The sequence below is a fragment of the Rhinoderma darwinii genome, chromosome 9 (assembly GCF_050947455.1).
Source record: "Rhinoderma darwinii isolate aRhiDar2 chromosome 9, aRhiDar2.hap1, whole genome shotgun sequence".
Classification (NCBI taxonomy): domain Eukaryota; kingdom Metazoa; phylum Chordata; class Amphibia; order Anura; family Rhinodermatidae; genus Rhinoderma; species Rhinoderma darwinii.
In genome coordinates this window covers 93,654,943-93,675,928 of record NC_134695.1, presented here as the reverse complement: position 1 = coordinate 93,675,928, position 20,986 = coordinate 93,654,943, and the positions used below count along the sequence as shown (strand labels likewise).

General features: G+C 43.8%; 1 protein-coding gene across 3 annotated transcripts; it reads right to left on the bottom strand.

The window, feature by feature from the left end:
- Nucleotides 1–238: 238 nt before the first annotated feature.
- On the bottom strand, nucleotides 239–19,078 carry TERF2 (telomeric repeat binding factor 2). 3 transcript variants are annotated; one of them, XM_075838531.1, is made up of 10 exons: nucleotides 18,873–19,078; nucleotides 16,832–16,927; nucleotides 14,363–14,493; nucleotides 12,371–12,457; nucleotides 10,795–10,941; nucleotides 8,732–8,907; nucleotides 7,532–7,945; nucleotides 4,712–4,797; nucleotides 4,028–4,074; nucleotides 239–2,425 (listed from the first exon to the last, which is right to left on the bottom strand). In XM_075838531.1, exons 1-10 carry the CDS (start codon nucleotides 19,018–19,020, stop codon nucleotides 2,267–2,269), a joined length of 1,491 nt encoding a protein of 496 aa, XP_075694646.1. In that variant the 5' UTR covers nucleotides 19,021–19,078; the 3' UTR covers nucleotides 239–2,266. The 3 variants fall into 3 exon arrangements, with proteins under 3 accessions (XP_075694646.1, XP_075694647.1, XP_075694648.1); XM_075838532.1 differs by having other exon boundaries at nucleotides 7,532–7,750; nucleotides 18,873–19,077; XM_075838533.1 differs by lacking the exon at nucleotides 7,532–7,945.
- Nucleotides 19,079–20,986: the final 1,908 nt, after the last annotated feature.

Here is a 20,986-nt window from a genome sequence, read left to right as displayed (position 1 = left end):
AGTGTTCAGTTTTGTCCTGGAGTTGCATCATGTTTTATACTCTAGTTACATCCAAAGATGCATTCCGGATTCAAATGGTTTCCACTTGGACTGTGACGACAGTCACATCCACTGTAGATATAAAGTACTTTGTGTGCTGTGAAAGATGTTGCGTTTTACTGTACATGCCCAGTACAGTCGGAGACCACGCTTGAAAATTGCTTAGAATTTCAATACACATTAAGAAATGAGTAATTCCTTGACAATAAACTCTTAAAGTTTATTGAAGAACACATAACTATAAAATATTTTGTACATAGAAAATAAATGTTGCACTGCCCAATGTTATTCTGCATCGCAATTGGTCATATACAAATCCTAAAATATGAAAGTCTGTACCCATTCCTTCCCCCAAAATTAATAGCTTTAAATATGCATTTCCGCAATGTGCAACTTTTACATTTGGAGACCATACAAATTCTAATTTTATAGTCAGGCAACATAAAACATCTCAGTCACTAGTTAATGTGTATATTTTTATTTTTTTTAAGGCCAGTTTCACACCAGGGTAATATGGGCGTTTTTGTCCACCCGTATTATGACCGCAAGTCCCGACCCGACCGCAGCGCTAATGACCTGAACTAACAGCATCATCATCTCTATACTGTGGTTATTTGGGATTATGGAGCCGGACACAGACATAAGAAGATTTTAGGATGAGTCGAAAACATTGTATCATCCAATACAGTCCGCCTACACGAGAAGCAAACTACAAAAGCAAGGTCAAGGTGTTCTTAGATCAGGAAAAACAGAATTGAATTTTTTGGGTGCAAAATTCTGTGCAGATTAAAGGGGTATTTGCATTATTCACCTATCCACTCTGTCGCCATCTTGCAGATGGGGTGGGATTCGGGGACCGAGGTCCAACCGTTCTGGCGATCAGTGGTGGCCCCGGTGGTTGGACCCCCACTGATCTAGCATTTTATCCAGTGGATAGGTGAAAAATACTAATGGCTGAAAAGCCACTTAAAAGAAGTGGGGACTACCGGAGCAGCGGGTACAGTGGCAGCGGGTATACCAGGTGTGTATACATTATTTTATGCCGTTTCCTCCATTCAGTCAATATTCTTTGGATCACGGAAAAACCCCTTTAAATAGTAAAATTCTACTTGCCTGCAACCACCACTAGGGGGAGCTTAGGAAGACGGGTTTATTGCGGAGTTCAATGGCAGATCAGCATCAGTATGATAACGCCATAAAAGGCTGGTCTTAAGAAGATTACCCAAGAAGCATGTCCGGCTTTTCTCACCCCCAGGAATCCTCTACACATTTCCCCCTCTATCACATCCGCATGCACTAAGGGCATGTGTGCAGGGGTAGTCCTGATGGGACAATCCCTTTAATTATTCGCTTCCTATTGATTTCAAGTCAAGGAGCAGAGCGTGGTCGTCTATTGGCACCTATGAAGCAGAGCCTGCCCGGCGTCTCCTCTCCTGTATTATACGTCACGCAGCACAAACACACTGGGTAAGCCTTGCAACGTATTCATTATTAGACATGAACTGAAGGTTATTAAATTAAAAAGCACAGAAAAACGGAACCCGCACGGGGGCACCTCGAACGTAAAAAAAAAAAAGAGTCACATTTTCCATGCCCGAGTTTCCCCACGTTCGTGTGAATCGGCCTTAGGGGTTCACTAAGGACTATTACTCAGCTTTCCTAGAGTCCTGAATGGCAAAACGATCTGACTATGTAGTAGATCTCCCACTTTAGTCCCGCTGAATAACTGGGTAGTTACCATCAGGACTCTAGGATAGCTGAGTGACCACCGCTGTGAATACCGGTAATGCAGGCCAAATAGATTGTCACCCAACTTTCCCAGAAACAAGATGGAGAGGATTTTGAATGTGACATAATGTACGAGGATAACTTATGAGGGGCTAACGTGACACCTCAGTCAGACAAGTTACAGGGAAGTATCCGCCAAGGCGCCATTTTTTGGCCAGGGACTTGTAAGACTATATTGACATCACTAGCCGCCCTACATCTGACAGGTTGCTTTGTAGCGTCAGCCTAAAACATAACGTTCAAAGTTAATAACAGAAAGAATAATAACAGTGGCCCTGTGGTGGCTGCTCGCTGGCACTTGTAGTCATCCGGAGGAGAGTGTGTCCAGCACACTACGAGAAGTACAGTCTCCCAGAGACAATGTAACAGATATTTACAGAAGTCACATCAGAGGCGAATAATGGCACTAAACACGTCCACGTTTATAGCGGAGGCCGCTTCACACCAGGGAGAGCTTCTTCATCGTCCTCCACCGGTCCTTAATCGTGGTCGCCGTGCGTTGCTCAAACGGATAGCTGCTCAAGATTTTAGACCATTTGCCTTCACCATATTTTTCTACGCCCAATCTTATCCATTCAGTTTCTTCTTCTGACCATTTCTACAATTACACAAGAAAAATAAACTTTTTCCATTGTAAAAGAACACAAACACCATCAACCATTCTGGCGTAGAAAAGTCGCAAAACAACCTGAAAGTCACAATTTGCGGACAAATTATGACTTTTGACACGACCCTCAACACCTTCGTAGAGGTGGCGTGGCTTCCAAAAAGGGGGCAGGGCCACAGTGGTCCAACAAATTTATTATAATTTAGGCCAGAAAACTGGCATAACTTATAATGGAAATATACGCCAACTCCTAGGGTCATAGCAAGGTAGAGGCCCAGCCCGAGCCCCCCTCATAATACCACCTCCCCGCCCCCCATTTGATAGTATAAATTAAAAAACAAAATAAATTATACTCCCCTCACCTCCGGGTCCTCTCATCACTCCAGCACGATTTATACAGCATACAGACCTCGGGAAGCATCAGGACATTGTATGCGCCGCGCTGGGATGACGAGAGGACCCGGAGGAGAGAAGTGAAGCAGCGGGGCGAGTATGCAGTTTTATCCTTTTATTGCCGATGTGGGGGGTGGAGGGGGGTTGGCTAAATGGCTACGGTAGTTGCGCCACATTTGTGGAGCGCGGCCTGACCGAAAATTGAGACATTATTAAGAGGCAGTTACTCCAACTTGAACTTTTAAGACTGGCATACGAAAAGCCAGTGTTAATAAATTGCCCACACTGTGATTAGAGAATGAGGGCATATAGCGGGCGCTAGGCGGCTGAAAATTGATGGTTAATGCCCGCAAGGTTTTGGGAGTAAAGCTTCTGTTTACCTGCAACATCATGCGGCAAATACTGAGGAGACATCTCAGCGGACCGTACTTTAAGGTTAAGTTCACACAGAGTTTTTGGACGCGGAAACCGCGCCAAAAACGGCCCAAAAATGCCTCCCATGGATTTCAATGGGAGGCGGAGGCGTCTATCTTCGAGCGTTTACGCCTCTGACCTCCCATTGACTTCAATGGGAGGCAGAGAAAGCATATTTTGCGTCGTTTTATGCCCGCAGCGCTCAATGGCCGCGGGCGAAAAACGCTGCGAAAATCGGCGTGCAGGGAGAGGAAAATCTGCCTCAAACTTCCAAACTGAATTTTGAGCCAGAAATTCCGCCTGCAAAAAACTCTGTGTGAGCATAGCCTAAGTGGCATGGTCAACACTTAATACAAACACTGCATTACATCCACCTGTAGACACAGCAAGGGATTCAGCCATCACCACCCGCTGCCACTGGGGGCATGAACAAACCTGTCATGAAGGCTACAGGTGACTCATGGTGAACCTACACGCATGTTACACAATTGAATGAATAGCAATTCTCTAAAAATATGGGGAACGAGAGATCATCCAATAAGAGGACAAAGTAGTAAACTTACCTTTACCGATCACACAGGCAGTTTTAGGACAGTCTGTGCCTGGATCTCCATAGTCAGAATACAGGCTGCTTTAAAGCGAACCCATCACTGTACCAAGAGTCGCCCTTGATTTAGCACAATCGCTGTACATGCAATCCTCTAACATATAGGAGTATGAAGCACATACTTATGTCTACTAGCACAATCTAGACTGAGCAGAACACCGCAGCACAGCCGAACTTACCTTCCGTCTACCAGAAAGGCTTGTACTGCTGACAGATTTTGACAATCCTGCAAAAAAACATTCACAATTTTTTTTTTAAATTAATGAAAAGTCGCGAAGAACAAAAGTTACATTTCCTGATGTTCACTGCAGACCGTGCTTATTTAAGGACGCATTGGTCTGTAAAGCAACTGGTAGTCCTCTGATCCTGCGGGCAGCAGTGACTTGTCCACTCGTGGTTATGACTTGTCCCAGCAGTGCAGAGTATTTCAGGGGACAGGTGTGTGGATCTCACAGGAGTTTGTTGACCTGTCCACTTATGTGATTAGATCAGTGAGGACAGGGCTGCATTAGAATGTGGACAACTGGGGATAGAATGTACCCAGCAGTGCAGAGTATTTCAGGTGGGGAGAGTTCTGCTCTTGCAGGAGGTAGGGACCTGTTTATTCGTGTGATTACGTTACTGAGCTGCAAGTGACAGGACAGTCATGGTGTAAGGAGGGGAGTGGATACAAGTGGGAAGTCTCAGACATAGCCCATAGCAACAAGTCCCAATGCAGATTTCAGGTTGCCAGCGCAGTTCTGATCTGCTGCTATGGGCAACCAAGTCATTTATTATATTTGACACTTTCTAGCAGTCAGGGCCTTTACCAAATGTCTATGAGGAAGCCGATTCTTACAGTAACAGTGGAGCACAACACTCACCGTTTTCCTTAAACAGGTTATCCTCGTCGCTCCACGTGTCCTGCTCTTCATTAACCCTCGCCTGGCCTAGGACACGACTGTCTGTTCTGCACAGGAAACAAACATCAATACTGACAATACCATCAGTCATAGGAAAAGTCATCTTATAGCAGCACAACGACAAGACCTAAAGTGACGTGCCCAATAGCTGCAGTAATACAGGGGGTTAGAAATATTTCATACAGAAGGTTTCTAATAAACATCATATTGAAACGCAGTCCCCGAGTGTCGCTCACAGGGACCGCAGCTGCAGGCAACTTATTTCTATACAGCAGCTTCCATATACACTACTACATAACCAATTTCATTGGACCTACAAGAGTGTCCGCAACCTGTCCCCTCCATATATCTCTGCCCTAATCTCCCAATACCCATTTACACACAATCTCCTGTCCACCCCATATATCTCTGCCCTAATATCTATTTACGCGTAATTTCTGGTCCACACCATATATCTCTTCCCTAATCTTCCGATACCTACCCACACAATCTCTGATCCTCAACCTGTCCCCAATATATATCTCAGACCTAATCTCCCAATACCCATTCACATGTAATCACCGGTCCCTACCATATATCGCTGTCCTAATCTCCTGATACCTATGCACGCGTAATCTCCAGTCCCTAATCTGTCCTAGCCATACATCTCAGTCCTGATCTCCAGATACCTATCCACACAAATTCTCCGGTCTTCAATCGGTCTCCGTCATAGATATCCGGCCAAAGCTCCCGATACCTACCCGCACGTGATCGCAGGTCCTCAGGACCATTTTTTCTGCTTCTCACATCATTGCCTTCAAGATTTCTCCCGTGCATCCCCCGTACTCTCGAACACAACCCCAACACATCAGACTCTCTTCCACCATCCAAACCTTCAAAGACAACCTGAAACCCCCCTCTTCAGAAAAGCTTACGCCCTACAATAACCCTGCGGCCACTGCTGTGTAGTATGAGCAAATTCTTCCCTCCCCCACTATCTCCTTCCCCCTCACAAGCGAATGTTTATTGTACTTTTTATCATCTCACGTTGTGTATTTAAACCCTTCATTATTTCATATGCACAGCGCCCTGGAATGAATAGCGCAAAAAAAACACAACCTCAATTTTATGTCTAGTACGGACATAAAGCCGGTTTTCTGAGTTCTGCAACTTTTTAATATACATTGGGGGAGATTTACTTAAACTGGCGTTTTATTCACCAGTCTTCGAATTAACGCGCTGTAGCAAAATGTGATCAATTTATTCAGAGGCCAACACCTCTTGAAAGATTTGTCTCCTCTTCGGCTGTCCATGCACTAGAAAGGGAAATCTAAGCCAGATACAAGACATCGTAGATGTACGCTATCATTTACTGGCATAAATTATAGTAAAAATTTTAGGCCGCCTTCTATCCCTACCCCTTCTACTAAGTCCAACCCAAAAAAAAAAAAATGTTTTTCTGCCGTATGTTGCTAAATTCCTCCTCATTATCAAGATGTCTGCTTGCTGTCAGTGAATGAAAAACCTGTCCTGAAATACCTGAACCTGTTTTACCTTTAAATGATCACTTCTTGGCAATGTCTCCCCTGCTTTTTTTTCCTCTCCCTCCTCCCCTTCTTCCTTGGGTCTCTTAATGCTATCATCATTATTGATACTGGGTGTCTTTTTGTATATATACACAGTTTGTAATACAGCTGTATGTATCCTATTATTTACACACGTCATTATATTTGGACATTTTTTGTATATGCTCCTAGATCTCTTGTTACTTGATACTTCACGCATACTTTGCATGCTATTGATATTTTCTTGTCATTTACGCATTGTTTTTGTATTACATTTTTACTGTAATTTTTATTGCAATACGAATAAATCTCGATAATGAAAAAAAAAAAAAAAAAAACCTGTCCTGATCATGTACAAGGGGTGCTCAGATGATTAAAAAAAAAAAAAAAAAAAGACAGATTTGATTTACTGTGCAAGGCGAAGCCCATGGTGAAGCAGCCGCTAACCGCCGCATCCGGGTGGGATGGGAATCCGGAAACAGCCCAGCTCCCCGAGCGATGTGGTTTCCTTAACTCCCATAGAAGTGAATGTGAGTTACAGAAACGATGTAGCACAGCACGGATGTCTCCAGATTCCCATCCTATTGTGCATCTATGCTCCCCTGTTCGGGATATAGGTGCGGGTCTCAGAGCTGGGACCCGCATCTATCCTGTGGATATGCCATAAATATCTGTGGAGACGCAACCCATTCAAATGAGTTTTACAAAAGTAAAACATTGATGGTCTTTTCTTAGGATAGGCCATCAATGTTACATCAGTGAGGGTCTAACCACCAGGACCCCAATATCAACAAGGCACCCCAATCAGCAGAACAAAAGGCCAGTGGCACTCAAGTAAACGGGACTGCGCTGCAGTACAGGGACAGCGCGCATATGTAAGCGAAGAAGATGGAACGCCACAGCCAGAGCGGTGGGTAAAGCATCAATCTTCCCTGTACTTGAGTTGTGGTGTGTAGGTCACAATAATTTTCAGAACTGGTCATGTGACTATAGAAAATAGAAGTGAGTTTTTTTTTAATTTATATATATATATAAATAAAACCCTTATTTGGCACTTGGGGGGGGGGGGGGGGGGAGTTTAGTGAAAACAATTAAATTGAACATTATTTTATGGAACCACATTGATGGTTATACACACACACTATATATATATATATATATATATATATATCTGTCATAGTGACAGGTTCCCCTTAAATCTATAGCAATCACACCAGGTAATGGCCGCAGTGCTTACGATGTCTTCCTCCTTTTGCTTGTGACGGGCGTGTTGAACAACTTTCGTACAGATGAATTGCGGCGCTTCTGTTGCTGCGGCTTCTCTGCACGCTGCTCCTCCTGGTTATCTTCCTCTTCGTTCTCGCTTTCCTGCTGACTGTCCTGCTCCATGACCAACTGGTGGAGAGTCACCAAACCTCTCTGCGGTCCCGTCTCTCTTGCGGTTGAAGCCTCCTCTCTGGGGGAGCAAGCACGGGGGCTCTTATTGTTTTGCGTTTTAGTAGAGACACTTTGGAGACAGGTGTTTTCCCTACTGAAGTAGGTCTCACATAGGTGTCTGAATTTAAGTTCTGGGTTCTCATCTTGAACGAGTAATAAGAACTTAGATCTTATAGCAGACAGGCTATAAGGGGGACCACAGTCTATTTGTGACCTAGGGGACAAGAAGGACATAAAGCTCATAAATTCCCATTTCCATGTGGAGTTTACCTTATTATAGAATACCTGGTGCAGAGGACGTCTACCACGCCAGGCTGGTCAAAACTCTACATGATCTCAATATCAATGGGGAACCAATGAGCGGATGTGTAGTCCATTGTGATATCTTTTGCCTCATAGTTAATTGGTGAAGTGACGGGGGTGGGGTTGGGATTTCCATGGATCTATTTCTGGATAACCCTAGTTAAATGGATATGACGAGATGCTGCCATAATGGGATCTTACAAATGTAATTTATGCCCTTCATAATTCAGAATATAAACTAAAATAAAAATTAGCAAATCAATTGGCCTGCCATTAAGATGCATTGGAAGAATGGTGATAAATATCTTATCAGTTGGGGGCCGACTGCTGGGACCCCCACCGATCACGAGAGCAGTCTTACCTTGCCGTTCCTAGAAATCCATAGGATGCTCGACCACCGCTCCATTTATTTTTAATGGGGCTGCCGAGTGCTATCTTCCGCAGCCCCATGGAGATGAAGGGAGCGGTGGCTGAGCATGCGATCGATCTACTGCTCCATTCCTACGGAGCTCCCAGGAACGGCACAGTAAGCCCGTTGTTGTGATCGGTGGGTGTCCCGGCAGTCGGACCCCCACAGATCAGATATTTATCCTGTGGACAGGTGATAATTATGTGAAACCCCTTTAAATCCAGATTACAACAGATAATACAATAACGAATCTGGAATATTCCTTTCTTATGCGTGGACTATACTTACTCTGCTTGCTTTTCAGGACTAGTGAGATCTTTGCTCTGGGATGCTGGTAACTCATGCTCTAATGTCGAGATCTCATCCTGGGAAGATACATTTCCCATGCTTCCCTCCGCTTGCTTTTCTGGGGTGAGGGGTTCCTTGGACGCCCCTTGCAAATCTGTAGGTTCTTTTTGTGCAACCTTAAAACAGGAATAAAAGGATAGCCTTAAATAAATCAGGATAATTATCTGATCTCTAATCTTGGGCCACATGCACGACCGTTTATATTTTGCAGCCCGTAAACAATGGATCCGTTGTCCGTTTTACCAGAAATTGTCCGTGTGTCAGCAGTTCGTTCTCCGCATCCGCTCTGTATGCTTCATAGGTTTTCTTACGCTGCCAGACTTGAACGGGCGAGACCGAGCCACAAACACAGGTAGGAATAGGACCAGCTGAGTTTTGCGACTCGGTCCCACGGTGCCTACACGGATCCGTGGTAGCGTGAATGGGACCAGAGAAATGAATGGGTCAGTGTGCTATCCGTTATAAAAATGGATAGTACACAATAAAACAACGGTCGGGTGCATGTAGCCTTATACTCTTATTGGACTATATATGGTTTGGTGGTATAGTCCCTCTTTTCTGATCACCACAATACATGCAGGCGCAATTCCAAACAATACATTAGAGAATGACGAATAGAAACTATTAATTAACCGGATGTCTAGTCTTAAATAAAGCTTAAAGGGGATCGGTCGCCTCTCCTGACATGTCAATTTTAGTAAATCCTTGTATTCCCCATAAAACAATAATTCTGAAACATCTTTTCTTAGAACTCTGCATTGTGCCATTCCTCTGTTATTCCTCCTGGAAATGTATTAATACATTTACAACCGGGTGTAACGGTTTTTCTTGTTTACTGGGTGTGTTCCTACACAATCATATACTGTCAGCACGGATTGGACAGTGTCCGCGTGTGTTGGGACCCAGCCCATTGACAAGGTGAATAGTAAAAATCCAGTTATAAATTTTCAGCACAATACAGTGTTGTAAGAAAAGATGCTACAGAACTGTTATTTTATTGGGAATACAAGTATTTTTGTTGTATAATGCAACACCAGACAGCTTTCTTATACAAAGTTCAATGACTCACTATTTCTTAGATCTCTGCTTGCGGTCAGTGAACATTTTGGCTTAAATCCAGAGGCTGAAAACATAGACCTAACACTGCTCACAGCTGAGGGGGGTATCAGTCTAAATAATCCTGAGAGCAACATGGCAGTAGCACCGATTCTACTCCTGTACTAATAGTTTGAAACAATGTATCAGCATATATGATCTGGAATCCAAGCTGTATAGCTCATAGAGGATACATTGAAGCAAGTCTTCAGCTGTGCGTAGTATTGGATCTCAACAGGTTTTAACTCTACGGATATAAACAAAACATTTTTCATTCATCGACCACAAGCAGACATCTTGAACATGGTAAGAAATAGGAACAAAGAGGGGAATTTATCAACGGTTTTACGCCACTTTAATGGCGTCAAAAAGCCGCACATCATATTTGCAACTTTTCACTTACCTAGCCCCTATTTAAAAGGGACGAGAAAGTGGGTGCGGTTTAGCCGGAGGGGTGGGGCCTCCACAGACCGACGGATTTATCAATATTTCCGCCAGTAATTGACGTAAATTATGGCACAAATTACTGCCGGCTCACAGCAGGCGTAGATATGAACTGCTGGCGCATGACCAGTCAAAGATGCGCCATATTTATTAAGTGGTGTGGGCCTCTTAATAAATTAGGCGTATTTCACACCAACGTACTATAGTTTAAGACTGGAGTATGAAAAAGTCTTAGTAAATCCCGCCCAAATTTCATTAAAAAAAAACTTGAAGAACTTTTTATTACATAGAGCTTAAACTTTTTTTTACAAAAGTGTGAACAACCCCTTAAAGGGGCTAGAAGGACCGACCTAGCTACAATGTAAAAAAGTTTAGATTGCGCTGTATTTCTCCTTTAAAGGGGGGCAAGGATTGGGCAATTCTATCCTGATGAACAGTTATACTGGCAATCAGCATGGACTTACTGTCAGCAGGTAGGAGGGAATGTTGTCAATCTGATTCTCGAACATATCGTAAACCTTTTCTTTAACTGTAGACAAGGTAAAATTAGCAATCAATGGATGTTTTACGTTCCTCTCCTGGATGATATTCAGTAGATCCGCCCGCAGTTGCTGTAAGAAGACATGAGTTGCTGTCAGGACAATGCTGGAGATTATCCTAAAGAGCTATATGCACCGAGGATTATTAAAAAGGAGATGGAAAAAAGGGGAACAACTTATAATAACTGGACACAGAAACCGTGACTTGAATGGGGCCATGTTAAAATTGGCAACACCGATCCTGGTCGGGAGAAGCGCAGTTTCGCTATTTAGATCAGATCCGTCTAAAAAAAAAAAAAATTGTTATTTAAAGGGGTTCCCCAGGCATTTTATATTGATGGCCTTTTCTTTGGATAAGTAATCAATAGGAGATCGGTGGGGGTTCGACTCTCAGCACCCCCGTCGAGGACCGTGTGTTAGTTTCCGCAGCCATTTCAGTGTTTACTAGGAACAGCGCCATACATCTGTACCGGCTGTGTCTGGATTGGAATTGCAACCCCAGGCACATCCACAACGGGTGCCTATAAACTGTGGAGGCGACGAACGGAGCAGCCCCAGCAATCAACTAATCAGTGGGGGTGCCGGGATTCAGTCCCCCACCGATCGGATATTGATGTCTATCCTAAGGATAGTCAAAAGGAAAATCACGAAGATTCGGTCCGATACAAAATGAGTTTTATTTGAACAGGGTGGCTACGCGTTTCAACGCCGGACTGGCGTCTTCATCAGGCATCTGATAGTGCCTGATGAAGACAGACGCCAGTCCGGCGTTGAAACGCGTAGCCACCCTGTTCAAATAAAACTCATTTGTATCGGACGGAATCTTCGTGATTTTCCTTTGACTATACCATGCAGCAGCGCCTCCAATAGATCCTTATCTTCCTATTTACCTACTCATCATATCAAGCGGTTACCTATGTAAACCGGCTCGGATCTGGCAGCAGCACATGTGGACCACTAATGCGAATTTATCTCTGGCGTTTGGTGAGCATGGTTTTATCTTTCCTTCACCCGCCTAACTTATTGACCTACACCATGTGGCGCCGTGTTTTTTGCTTTTTTGCTCACTATCCTAAGGATAAGCCTTTAATTTAAAAAAAATGCCCGTAGAACCCCTTTAAGCAATTTAAAAGGGTTGTCTCATGACTGGACATTGATGACATCAATGTCCAATCAGTGGGGGGTCCAACATCAGTGACCCTGGCAAACGCTAGATTGAAGTGCCAACAGCCTGCATGATTGGTCAGTGACCACAACTGGCCGACCATGTAGCCGTACAACGGTAGACGACGTGGAATAGCGTTTTCCTTCATTAAACCGATCAGCAGGGATCACAGCAACTGGTCCCATGCCAAACAGACGTTGATGGCATATACTGGCAATAGTCTGACATGACAACCCCTTTAATATGAAACCGTGAAAGATGGGCACAAGGCAGAACTTCACTCCTAAAACATCTGCTAAAATGTATATACAGGTAATAACGCTGGCGGATACTCACTCTTGTATTTCTGCTGCTAGTAATGTGCTTCTTCAGGATTCCCCTGGCTTTGGTAAACTGCTGCTTTTGTATACAGGCTACCACTGCCTTGAAAAGAAGCGAGACATTTAAAACAAGACGGTCACAAGAAACAATACATATCAACCTACTGTAATGCAAGCAGATGTTCTTATATAATAATAATAATTGTGGATTAGGTTTAATTATCTAAATGTAAACAAGAATGTTTCCATCTACTGACAGCAAGCAGAGATCTAGAAAATTTGAGGAACTGATAGAAAATATATTAAAGGAGTTTCAAAACTTTTATTCCACAAAAAATGGAAAAACTCCATTAGGGAATGGTGACACGTGGTGGATACGCTGCAGATTTTGGGTATGTGAAAAATCAGCCTTTACAGTAATAGCAAAGTGGATGAGATTTGAACGAATCCCACGACACGCTGTGGATAAATTTACTCAGAGTATTTTAAATCTGCATTTATTTTGCGGGATTGCAGCGATCACATCTGACCAAATGTCATCACAAGAGGCCGGCTGTACAGATACGAGCGGAGGGAGAAAGGGCGCATTGCTTCAGGAGCGCCATGGGAAGGAGAGTATAGAATTTTTTTCCCCAATCGGCTGTTTTCTGTAGCGGGAAATCCGCCTGAATAGCGACACCAAAACAAGCACGATTTGGAGTAGATTTTCCTGCAAATTCTTGGTCAAATTTGCGGCCGAATATTTCAGTCTCCACCCGGTGTGTACATGAAAGACTCTTTCACAAAGGAAGACTTCACAATCTTGACCTCATTTTGCCTCTCCACATCAAACACAAAGCTTTTTGGGGGTATTCTACAACATAGAGTGCATTTACAGGAGATATTGGGCCGGGCAGTAAAAAAACGCATATAAACAAACCATGGCAAATACCGCACAGTTTTGCAATGCGGTTTTCGGCAGCATGGTTTTTACAGTGACACATTTTTGGGCATGCTTCATCTGTAAAACGCGCAAGGAGAAGACCGCATCACAAACTCTGGCTATTCGCGGTATAATCGAGACTGTTTAGCATGGATTTTTAGATGCGCTTTCTTACTGCACGGCCAAAAACGACACATGTAAATTCGCCCTTAAGCGATCATGCACAGAGGAGTACGTCCTGGATGAGACTTTTCCTACTGCCCCTAAAAATGACCCACCATCTACGTAAAGAAGCGGAATCAGGTGGTGTATTGTAGAATGCCGTACATGGTCCTCATGTTTGCCAATGGGGCGTGGTTTATGAAAAGTAGTAACCCTTTCACGACCAAGGCCTCTGTGTCCAGGTCAAATTCTCAATATGCACTTCTTTAAACGATAATATCTTTGGAACCGCTTTGAATATCACGACTATTTTTACAAGACTTGAGGCTTTGATTTTCCAGATTAGTTTAGTTAATTCAGTGTTTTTAATTTTATTATGAGCAGACAAATCACAAAAAAATATATATATTGCGATCTGACACAGGAGATTCCGCTCCTAGATTCCGTTAAGGTGACGCTACCTACGGTGGGGGGGGGGGGTTGCTATCTACAGCGGGGATGGAGAGACGGCGGGAGCTCCCACTAGGAGGGGAATCCTCGGCCAGAGCACTGGCCGGGGATTCCGATGCTGGAGGGAGCTTAGGTGGCGCCATCTACAGAGGGTTTTGCTATGCCTACAGGGGGTTGTGGGTGGCACTATCTACAGTGGGGAGTGTATTCCGAGGCTCTCAAAGCCCCGGCCGACATGAGTGCAGTGCCGCCTTAGTGTGAGCAGCGCTGCACTCTCATTAAACCCGTTCCAGGCTGTCAACGTTTATACACGTGCTAACTGCACGGAGCATCGGCAGTTAGAACGTATATAGCCGTATGGCAGTAGTGAAAGGGATAAAGAACATTAAACAGCTGATACACATTGTAAAAGGGAACAAAAAAAGTTTCATTGTGTCAATATAGGAAAACTGGTTTTGCATCCAGAAAACTTACTGCCTCTTTAAGCATTTGCTTGTTCGTTTGGAAGAGATCAGCAGGGAACAACTTCTCCTGATTCATCAAGTCCAGTATTCCAATAGCCGATTCAAGAGGAGTCTCATTATTGTCTTCATCAAACGTACAGTCTGAAGATACAGATGGGCATTGGTATAAAGAAAAACAACAAATGCATTCCATTATTACCAGTGCACAGAAAGTTTACCCCTAACCTACTTCTATGCATGCACAGAAAGTTATGACTTGTACAGGTTCCTGAGCAGCTTGTGACAATCGCTGTTTGGGACCTTAAATCGTAGCCACGGTGAAGGAAGCGGGCGTAGGAAGACCCTTATTGATCATCAGAAAAGTGTGGACCTAAAAACTCATTTAAAACCCTCACTCGGTGGCATAGGACCCCGGAATTTTTCTTCAAATTAGGTTTCTCCTCAGATGATCTCTGTTGGCGTTGCAGAGACCACACTGGTTCACTCTCGCACATCTGGTGGAGCTGTCCAAAGATTATTCCTTTCTGGCAATCTCCTCCTCCATTCTAGCTGTATGCAACAAACATGTGACTTTGTCAGCCGCTTTGGTTCCCTTGTGGAAACCTGATCCAACAATTCAACCCGCAAAACATGATCTAGTGTAGGGATGCACGACGCAACGAAACTTCGATACTGTGCATCCCCAAACGGTTCGATACCGTTATTTCATGTATTTTGATACTTGGCTGTGCGGCCGCACAGCTCAGTACTGTAACACATGAATGTATGAGAGCGGGGCTGCGGCTGTGTCATAGTCATTGCCCCGCTCCTGAGTCCTGATAACAAGTGCGCGGGGTCAGGATGAGGTGATGCGGCCGGTACTGCACTAATGACTGCCGGCACTGAAGACCGAACATGGCGGGCGCACTACAATACACCCCCATGTTCTGTCCTCAGTGCCTGAACCGCCGCTCATTAGTGCAGTGCCGGCCGCATCTCCTCAGGCTGACTGCACACGCACTTCCTGTCAGGAGCGGGGCAATGGTTGTATCACACAGCCGCAGCCCCGCTCTACAACGGCGGAGATCAGCTAAACCTCATCTCCGCCGCTATTCCCCGGAATGCTGTGATCAAAGCGGACTGCATCACTTAGGGGGAAAATGAGAAGGGGGGATGCCCCTTGGATCGCGTCACAGGGAATTTCTGTGACGCGATTGAGGGACATATCATATATGGGCAGACAGCCCAGGGTCCATTGGAGGACCCCAGGGCTGTCCTACCATATTTCCTGTTAGGGCATACTTGGGTATGTCCTAACAACTGCCTGTGTACTATCCATACACAGGCTAATGTACTGTAATATAGATCTATGCCAGTACATTAGTTACAAAATAAAGTAAAAAACAAAGTAATGTTAAATACAAAAAACACACACCTTTTTTACAATAAACGTTAAAATAAGTCTCAACACATAAAATACACATATATTCAGTACAAGCGCGGCCGTAATAACCTGCACGACAATTTTTTTGCATCATTTATGATGTGTACGCTGTAAAAAAAATAAAATAAAATATCACTTATTATTGTGAGGCACGAGGTGCGATGATGAATTTAACCTCCATGTGCCTCACATTAATAGTAATTAACCCCATCATGTACCTCACACATTAACCCATTATGACATAGAAACATGATAGTGTTAATTACTATTAATGTGAGGCACATTCAAAATTCATCATCACACCCACGCGCCTCACATCAGAAAATGGAAGAACTTTTTTTTTTTTTATTATTATTATTACTGTTGGCAAAGTATCGAAATCGCAATACAAAACGAAGTATCGGTATCGAAGTCCAAATTCTGGTATCGCGACATCCCTAATCTAGTGACTTTCATGATTACCGCGGCAAAATTACTTATCCCGTTTAAATGGAGGTCTATTGACCCACCTTCTATTCGAATGTGGGTTGATAAGGTTGATCACCTCTGTAGGATGGAGGAGCTTGCTAGTTGGGAAGATAGGAATCATGCTAGATTTGAGAGGACCTCGGAGGGCTGCCAGGGACGCTATTGCTTTGGATTGATTTACCCCCCCCATGTACCTAGTCTATTCCCTTGCTTACTTCCTCCGTTTCTCTACCATTGTCTCTCAATCCCTTAACTTGCACGGTCACAGTTCTCTCCTTGGTACATCGTTTTTACATTTATGTTCTGTTTCTTCCGTACTTCATATTGCTGTATTTGCTTATTACATCTCTGGTGTATGTACCGGTTATTTGCTGCCATATGACTTGTGGAGCTTATCTAAAATGTCGTAATCTCCTTTGCTATGCAAAAGAATTGTGAATTTTTTCTTTCTATAAATATAGAATTGATAAAAAAAAAAAAAGAGAAGTGCGGACCTAGTAAGTATAACTTTGACGTGGAGTCGCCCGCCTTTCCTTCGGGAAAAAGTTGCACCACTTCTAGATTTTTCCGCAAATTCTCTTTTCTCACCTGGATCTGCCCCTTCTTCAATACAGGACAGGAGCTGCATAATACGTAAAACCTGGGAGTTCTGCTCCACGCACCTTAAACGCCGCTGGATTAAAACTAGAGAATAAAAAATAAAAAAAAGACATTAAATAAAACAGTAAATAGATGATTCAGATACACAGCAATTACCTGCCATATAGCGCAGACCAACACGTCGTATCAATGGGAAAATCAGCACGTCCACAACGCACAAAAAAGTGGGAAACTGGACTGTCCAATGACAGCCTCGCATCAGGTCTCCACTTACTTGAATTCCCCATGGAAAAAAAAAAAATCACAATTCTGGAACATATTTACTTCTACGTTGTGTCGTTCCTCTGTTATTCCCCCTGGGAATGAATGAACAGATTGAATAAATGGGGTGTGTCCCTGCAATGTCTCACTCTGTCACCACTGATTGAACATTGTCAGTCTATGTAGGGGCACGCCCGCAACTAGTAACACCCAGTTGTCAATTTATTCATATATTTCTAGGAGGAATAACAGAGGAACAGCACAACATAGAGTTCTAATAAAATACGTTCCAGAATTGTTATTTCACAGGGAATACTATTATTTATTAAAACAGACATCTCAGCAGAGGTGACAGGTCCTCTTTAACCACTAGGCGCACCACGACGCAACTGCACGTCCATGTGGCCAGTGTCTTAGCGCACAGGGACGTACAGTTACTGCGCAGTTTCCGGTGCACACTGTCGGCGACAGTGTGCACCGAGAAGCCAGCTGTCCCTGACAGCTGACACTCCACTGTATGCCGATCAGCGGCTTATTTTCTGCTGATTTCGGCAATTAACCCCTTAATTGCGGTGATCTATTGCAATCGTCGCAATTTAGGCGTTTCTAGCACATCGGCAGACCTCACAGTGAAATCGTGAGGTTTGCATATGGCTAGCATAGCGACCGGAGGCCAAGTAATAGCCTCCGTGTCTGCCATGTACGGAAGCCTATCAGGACCAGCCTCCTGATAGACTTCCTGTCAGAGTCAGAGGACGTCACTGCCATTCGCGATGCACACTGTCGATGACAGTGTGCATCGGGAACCGGGAGGTCAGCTGTCCCTAGCTCATTGCCCCTGATTTTGGCAATTAACCCGTTAAATGCAGAGCTCGATTGCGATCTCCGCATGTAGGGGGTTTGTAGCACATCAGCAGCCCCCATGCAATTGTAGGGGCTGCTGATGCTTGTGATGGCACCGGGGGGCCAGACAACGGCCTCCTGGTCTGCCATGTAAGGAAGCCTATAAGGATCAGCCTCTGACTGGTCCTCGTAGACTAACTGTCAGAGTGACTGTGACGTCACACTGACAGTTGGAATACGTTACACTACCTAGGTAGTGTAAATGTATTCTAGCAGTGATCAGAGCTGCAGGTAAAAAAAAAAAAAGTGTAAAAAGTAAACAAAGTTGAACAAAATATAGGCCGTAATAAGACATGTCTTATCTTTTTGCGGTCCAGGCTCCCGGGCAATGCACGGACCGGACCGTTGAAACCACGGTCATGTGCCGCAAAAAATAAATACATTGTAACGTCAGTAACGCAGCTGCCTTAGTGATACATCACCTTTACATGAAAGCGTATAAGGCTTTGTTCACATCTGCGTTGTGGCGTCCATTCACAACTCTGTGCCGAATCCTTATTCTTTCCTTTAAACTCGCCAAGGGTCGCTCACGGATAGTGTCTTGGACGGCGGTGTGAATATTAGACGAACTCAAACTGGATTTCTATTATAAAGTTTCTTAGATCTGAAAATGTATAATGACCAGTCAGATCTAAAAAAAAAAAAAAAGTACCCCCCCGCCCCTTGTTATCAATTGGATAACACAGAGCTGGAGTCGGGTGAAGAGCAAAATTTAAGGACTTGGATCCTACAGAAGTTCTACAAGTCTCCATCAAATTACTGAGATGTTCTTGCCCTATTAATTGAAACAAATCTGACTGTCAGAGAGCGCCCCCTTTTGGTACCTGCTAGTAAAGCACTGGCGCACAATTTTACATCCACTTACTTGATACGATATCACGAATCTGTACGAAATCCTCATTTCGGCAGTTCTTGAAGGCATCCACGTAAAGATGAAAGAAGTATTCCAGCACCCACTGATTTACCACGGGCTCTAAAGCTGAAATACCACTGTCATACGAGCTCACCTCCATTCTGCGCTCTATTACGAAAAAAATCGCCGCGAAAGGGCCCCACTTCCGGCGATGATGTCACATGACCTGGAAGGAAACATCAGCCATGATGGGAAGGGCGGAAGTACATATTTTGACTATGAAGTTATTATCTATGATAATTAGCATGTGTTGGCTTGAGTTGTCCCGACTTTCTGCAATAAGTAACTACAAAGACACCAACTAGATACAATCGCAGATGTAATTTGCTGTTTTATTTATTTTGATATTACAACAGCTGGACATATAAGCTTTGCCCCCGTTTCGCCAGGAACGCCCCTAAAACCAGAACTGCCCATTTAATTTGCATATAGCCGCCCTTTTTGTAGGAAAAAGGGTGCTCTTGGGAAGTTTGCTAGGGTCTATTCACATTGTGAGGTGAAATTGAAATTTTGCGGTTTTCGCAACAATAATCCGCAATTTAACTGCGCTGTGTGAATAAACACTAAGGCTGTGTTCACACATTGCAGTAGTGTGCCAGCTTGTCAAAAACAGTGTCATTAAACCACATGCAGCTATGCATTTTTTACCGACTAAATAGGTTAAAAACATATTTCTCATTTTAAAAATGAACGATCAATAATAATAAGGGCTTGTCCACACAACGGAATTGCTGCAGAAAATTTCTGCCGCGATTCCGTTGAAAATAGCAGACTTTCCACTGCGTCAAAAATTAATTTTTGACAAAAATGGTGCGTATTTTGCTGCGTTTTTCACAATGCTGGGAGACGGTGACATCTCCTGAAAAACACAGGAATTGTGTCCACTTTCCGCAGCAGGAATTGACACGCTGCGGTACAAAAAATACGCACCGCAGGTCAATTTATGCTCGGAATTTTACCGCATAGTGTGGATGAGATTTGTTAAATCTCACCCACTTTGCTACTACTGTATTCTGCTGCGTATTTTCCGTCCACAATTCGAGATGGAAAATCCGCAGCAATTCCACTACGTGTGGACAAGCCCTAACTGAATCGTAAAATTATGCCAATTTGCGGTTAAACGTGTGCATTTTTGCGGCATCGTTTTTGATCACATGGGTTTGCCAGGTATTAATGGCAAAAACGTTCGACCATGCGCCACTGCATATGGGCGTGGTTCTGGCCGCTACGTGGGATTGTATACTTAAAACATGTCTAATAAATTTTACAAAGTACTTATTTCAATTGATTGGAACCGATTGTTTCATCACATTAGATACACCCATTATCAGCATATCTACGTAAGACTATGCAAATGGACGTTATAATTTTATACATTTAACAGTTTCCATTTACAAAATGCTTTACGGTATTCAGACCAATTTTAGTTATTGCATTTCAGAGCTGCTTTCAAAATTCTGCTGGTTGCCCTTGGAAACAGACAGCAGTTTATCTCAACAATGCTGTCAGACATGTGTCCTAAGGCTTGGTTCACATGAGCATGTTACGTCCATAATGGACGGAACGTATTTCGGCCGCATGTCCCGGACCGAACACAGTGCAGGGAGCCGGGCTCCTAGCATCATAGTTATGTACGACGCTAGGAGTCCCTGCCTCGCTGCGGGACAACTGTCCCGTACTGTAATCATGTTTTCAGTTAAAGTGGAATTCCCATCTCAGACATTTATGGCATATCCACAAAATATGCCATAAATTTCCTATAGATGCGGGTCCCTCACCCCTGGGACCCGCACCTATCTCTAGTATGTGGCCTCCTTGACCTCTGTACTACCTTCTGCCGCTAATCTCCCGCCACTGTCTGACAAGGTGGCCGGGATTGGCTACTATGTTTCCTAAACTTCCATTCATGTTTAAGAAGATGCAATATGCAATTTTGGGGTATCAAAAAATATGAAACAATCTTTATTGACAAATCTAAGAAATAAATATACATTTAAAAGTTCCACAGACGAAGACGACCAAAACACCAGCTCATATGTAGAGAATAATGAAGTCGTATGATAAAC

Excerpts from the sequence above, each read along its gene's own strand:
- TERF2 (XM_075838531.1), bottom strand. The coding sequence starts at position 19,020 with ATGGAGGTGAGCTCGTATGACAGTGGTATTTCAGCTTTAGAGCCCGTG. Across the intron at positions 16,928-18,872 it reads GATTCGTGATATCGTATCAA|TTTTAATCCAGCGGCGTTTA; the intron begins GTAAGTGGATGT and ends TTTATTCTCTAG. Across the intron at positions 8,908-10,794 it reads TTCCCTCCTACCTGCTGACA|GTTGCACAAAAAGAACCTAC; the intron begins GTAAGTCCATGC and ends TCCTGTTTTAAG.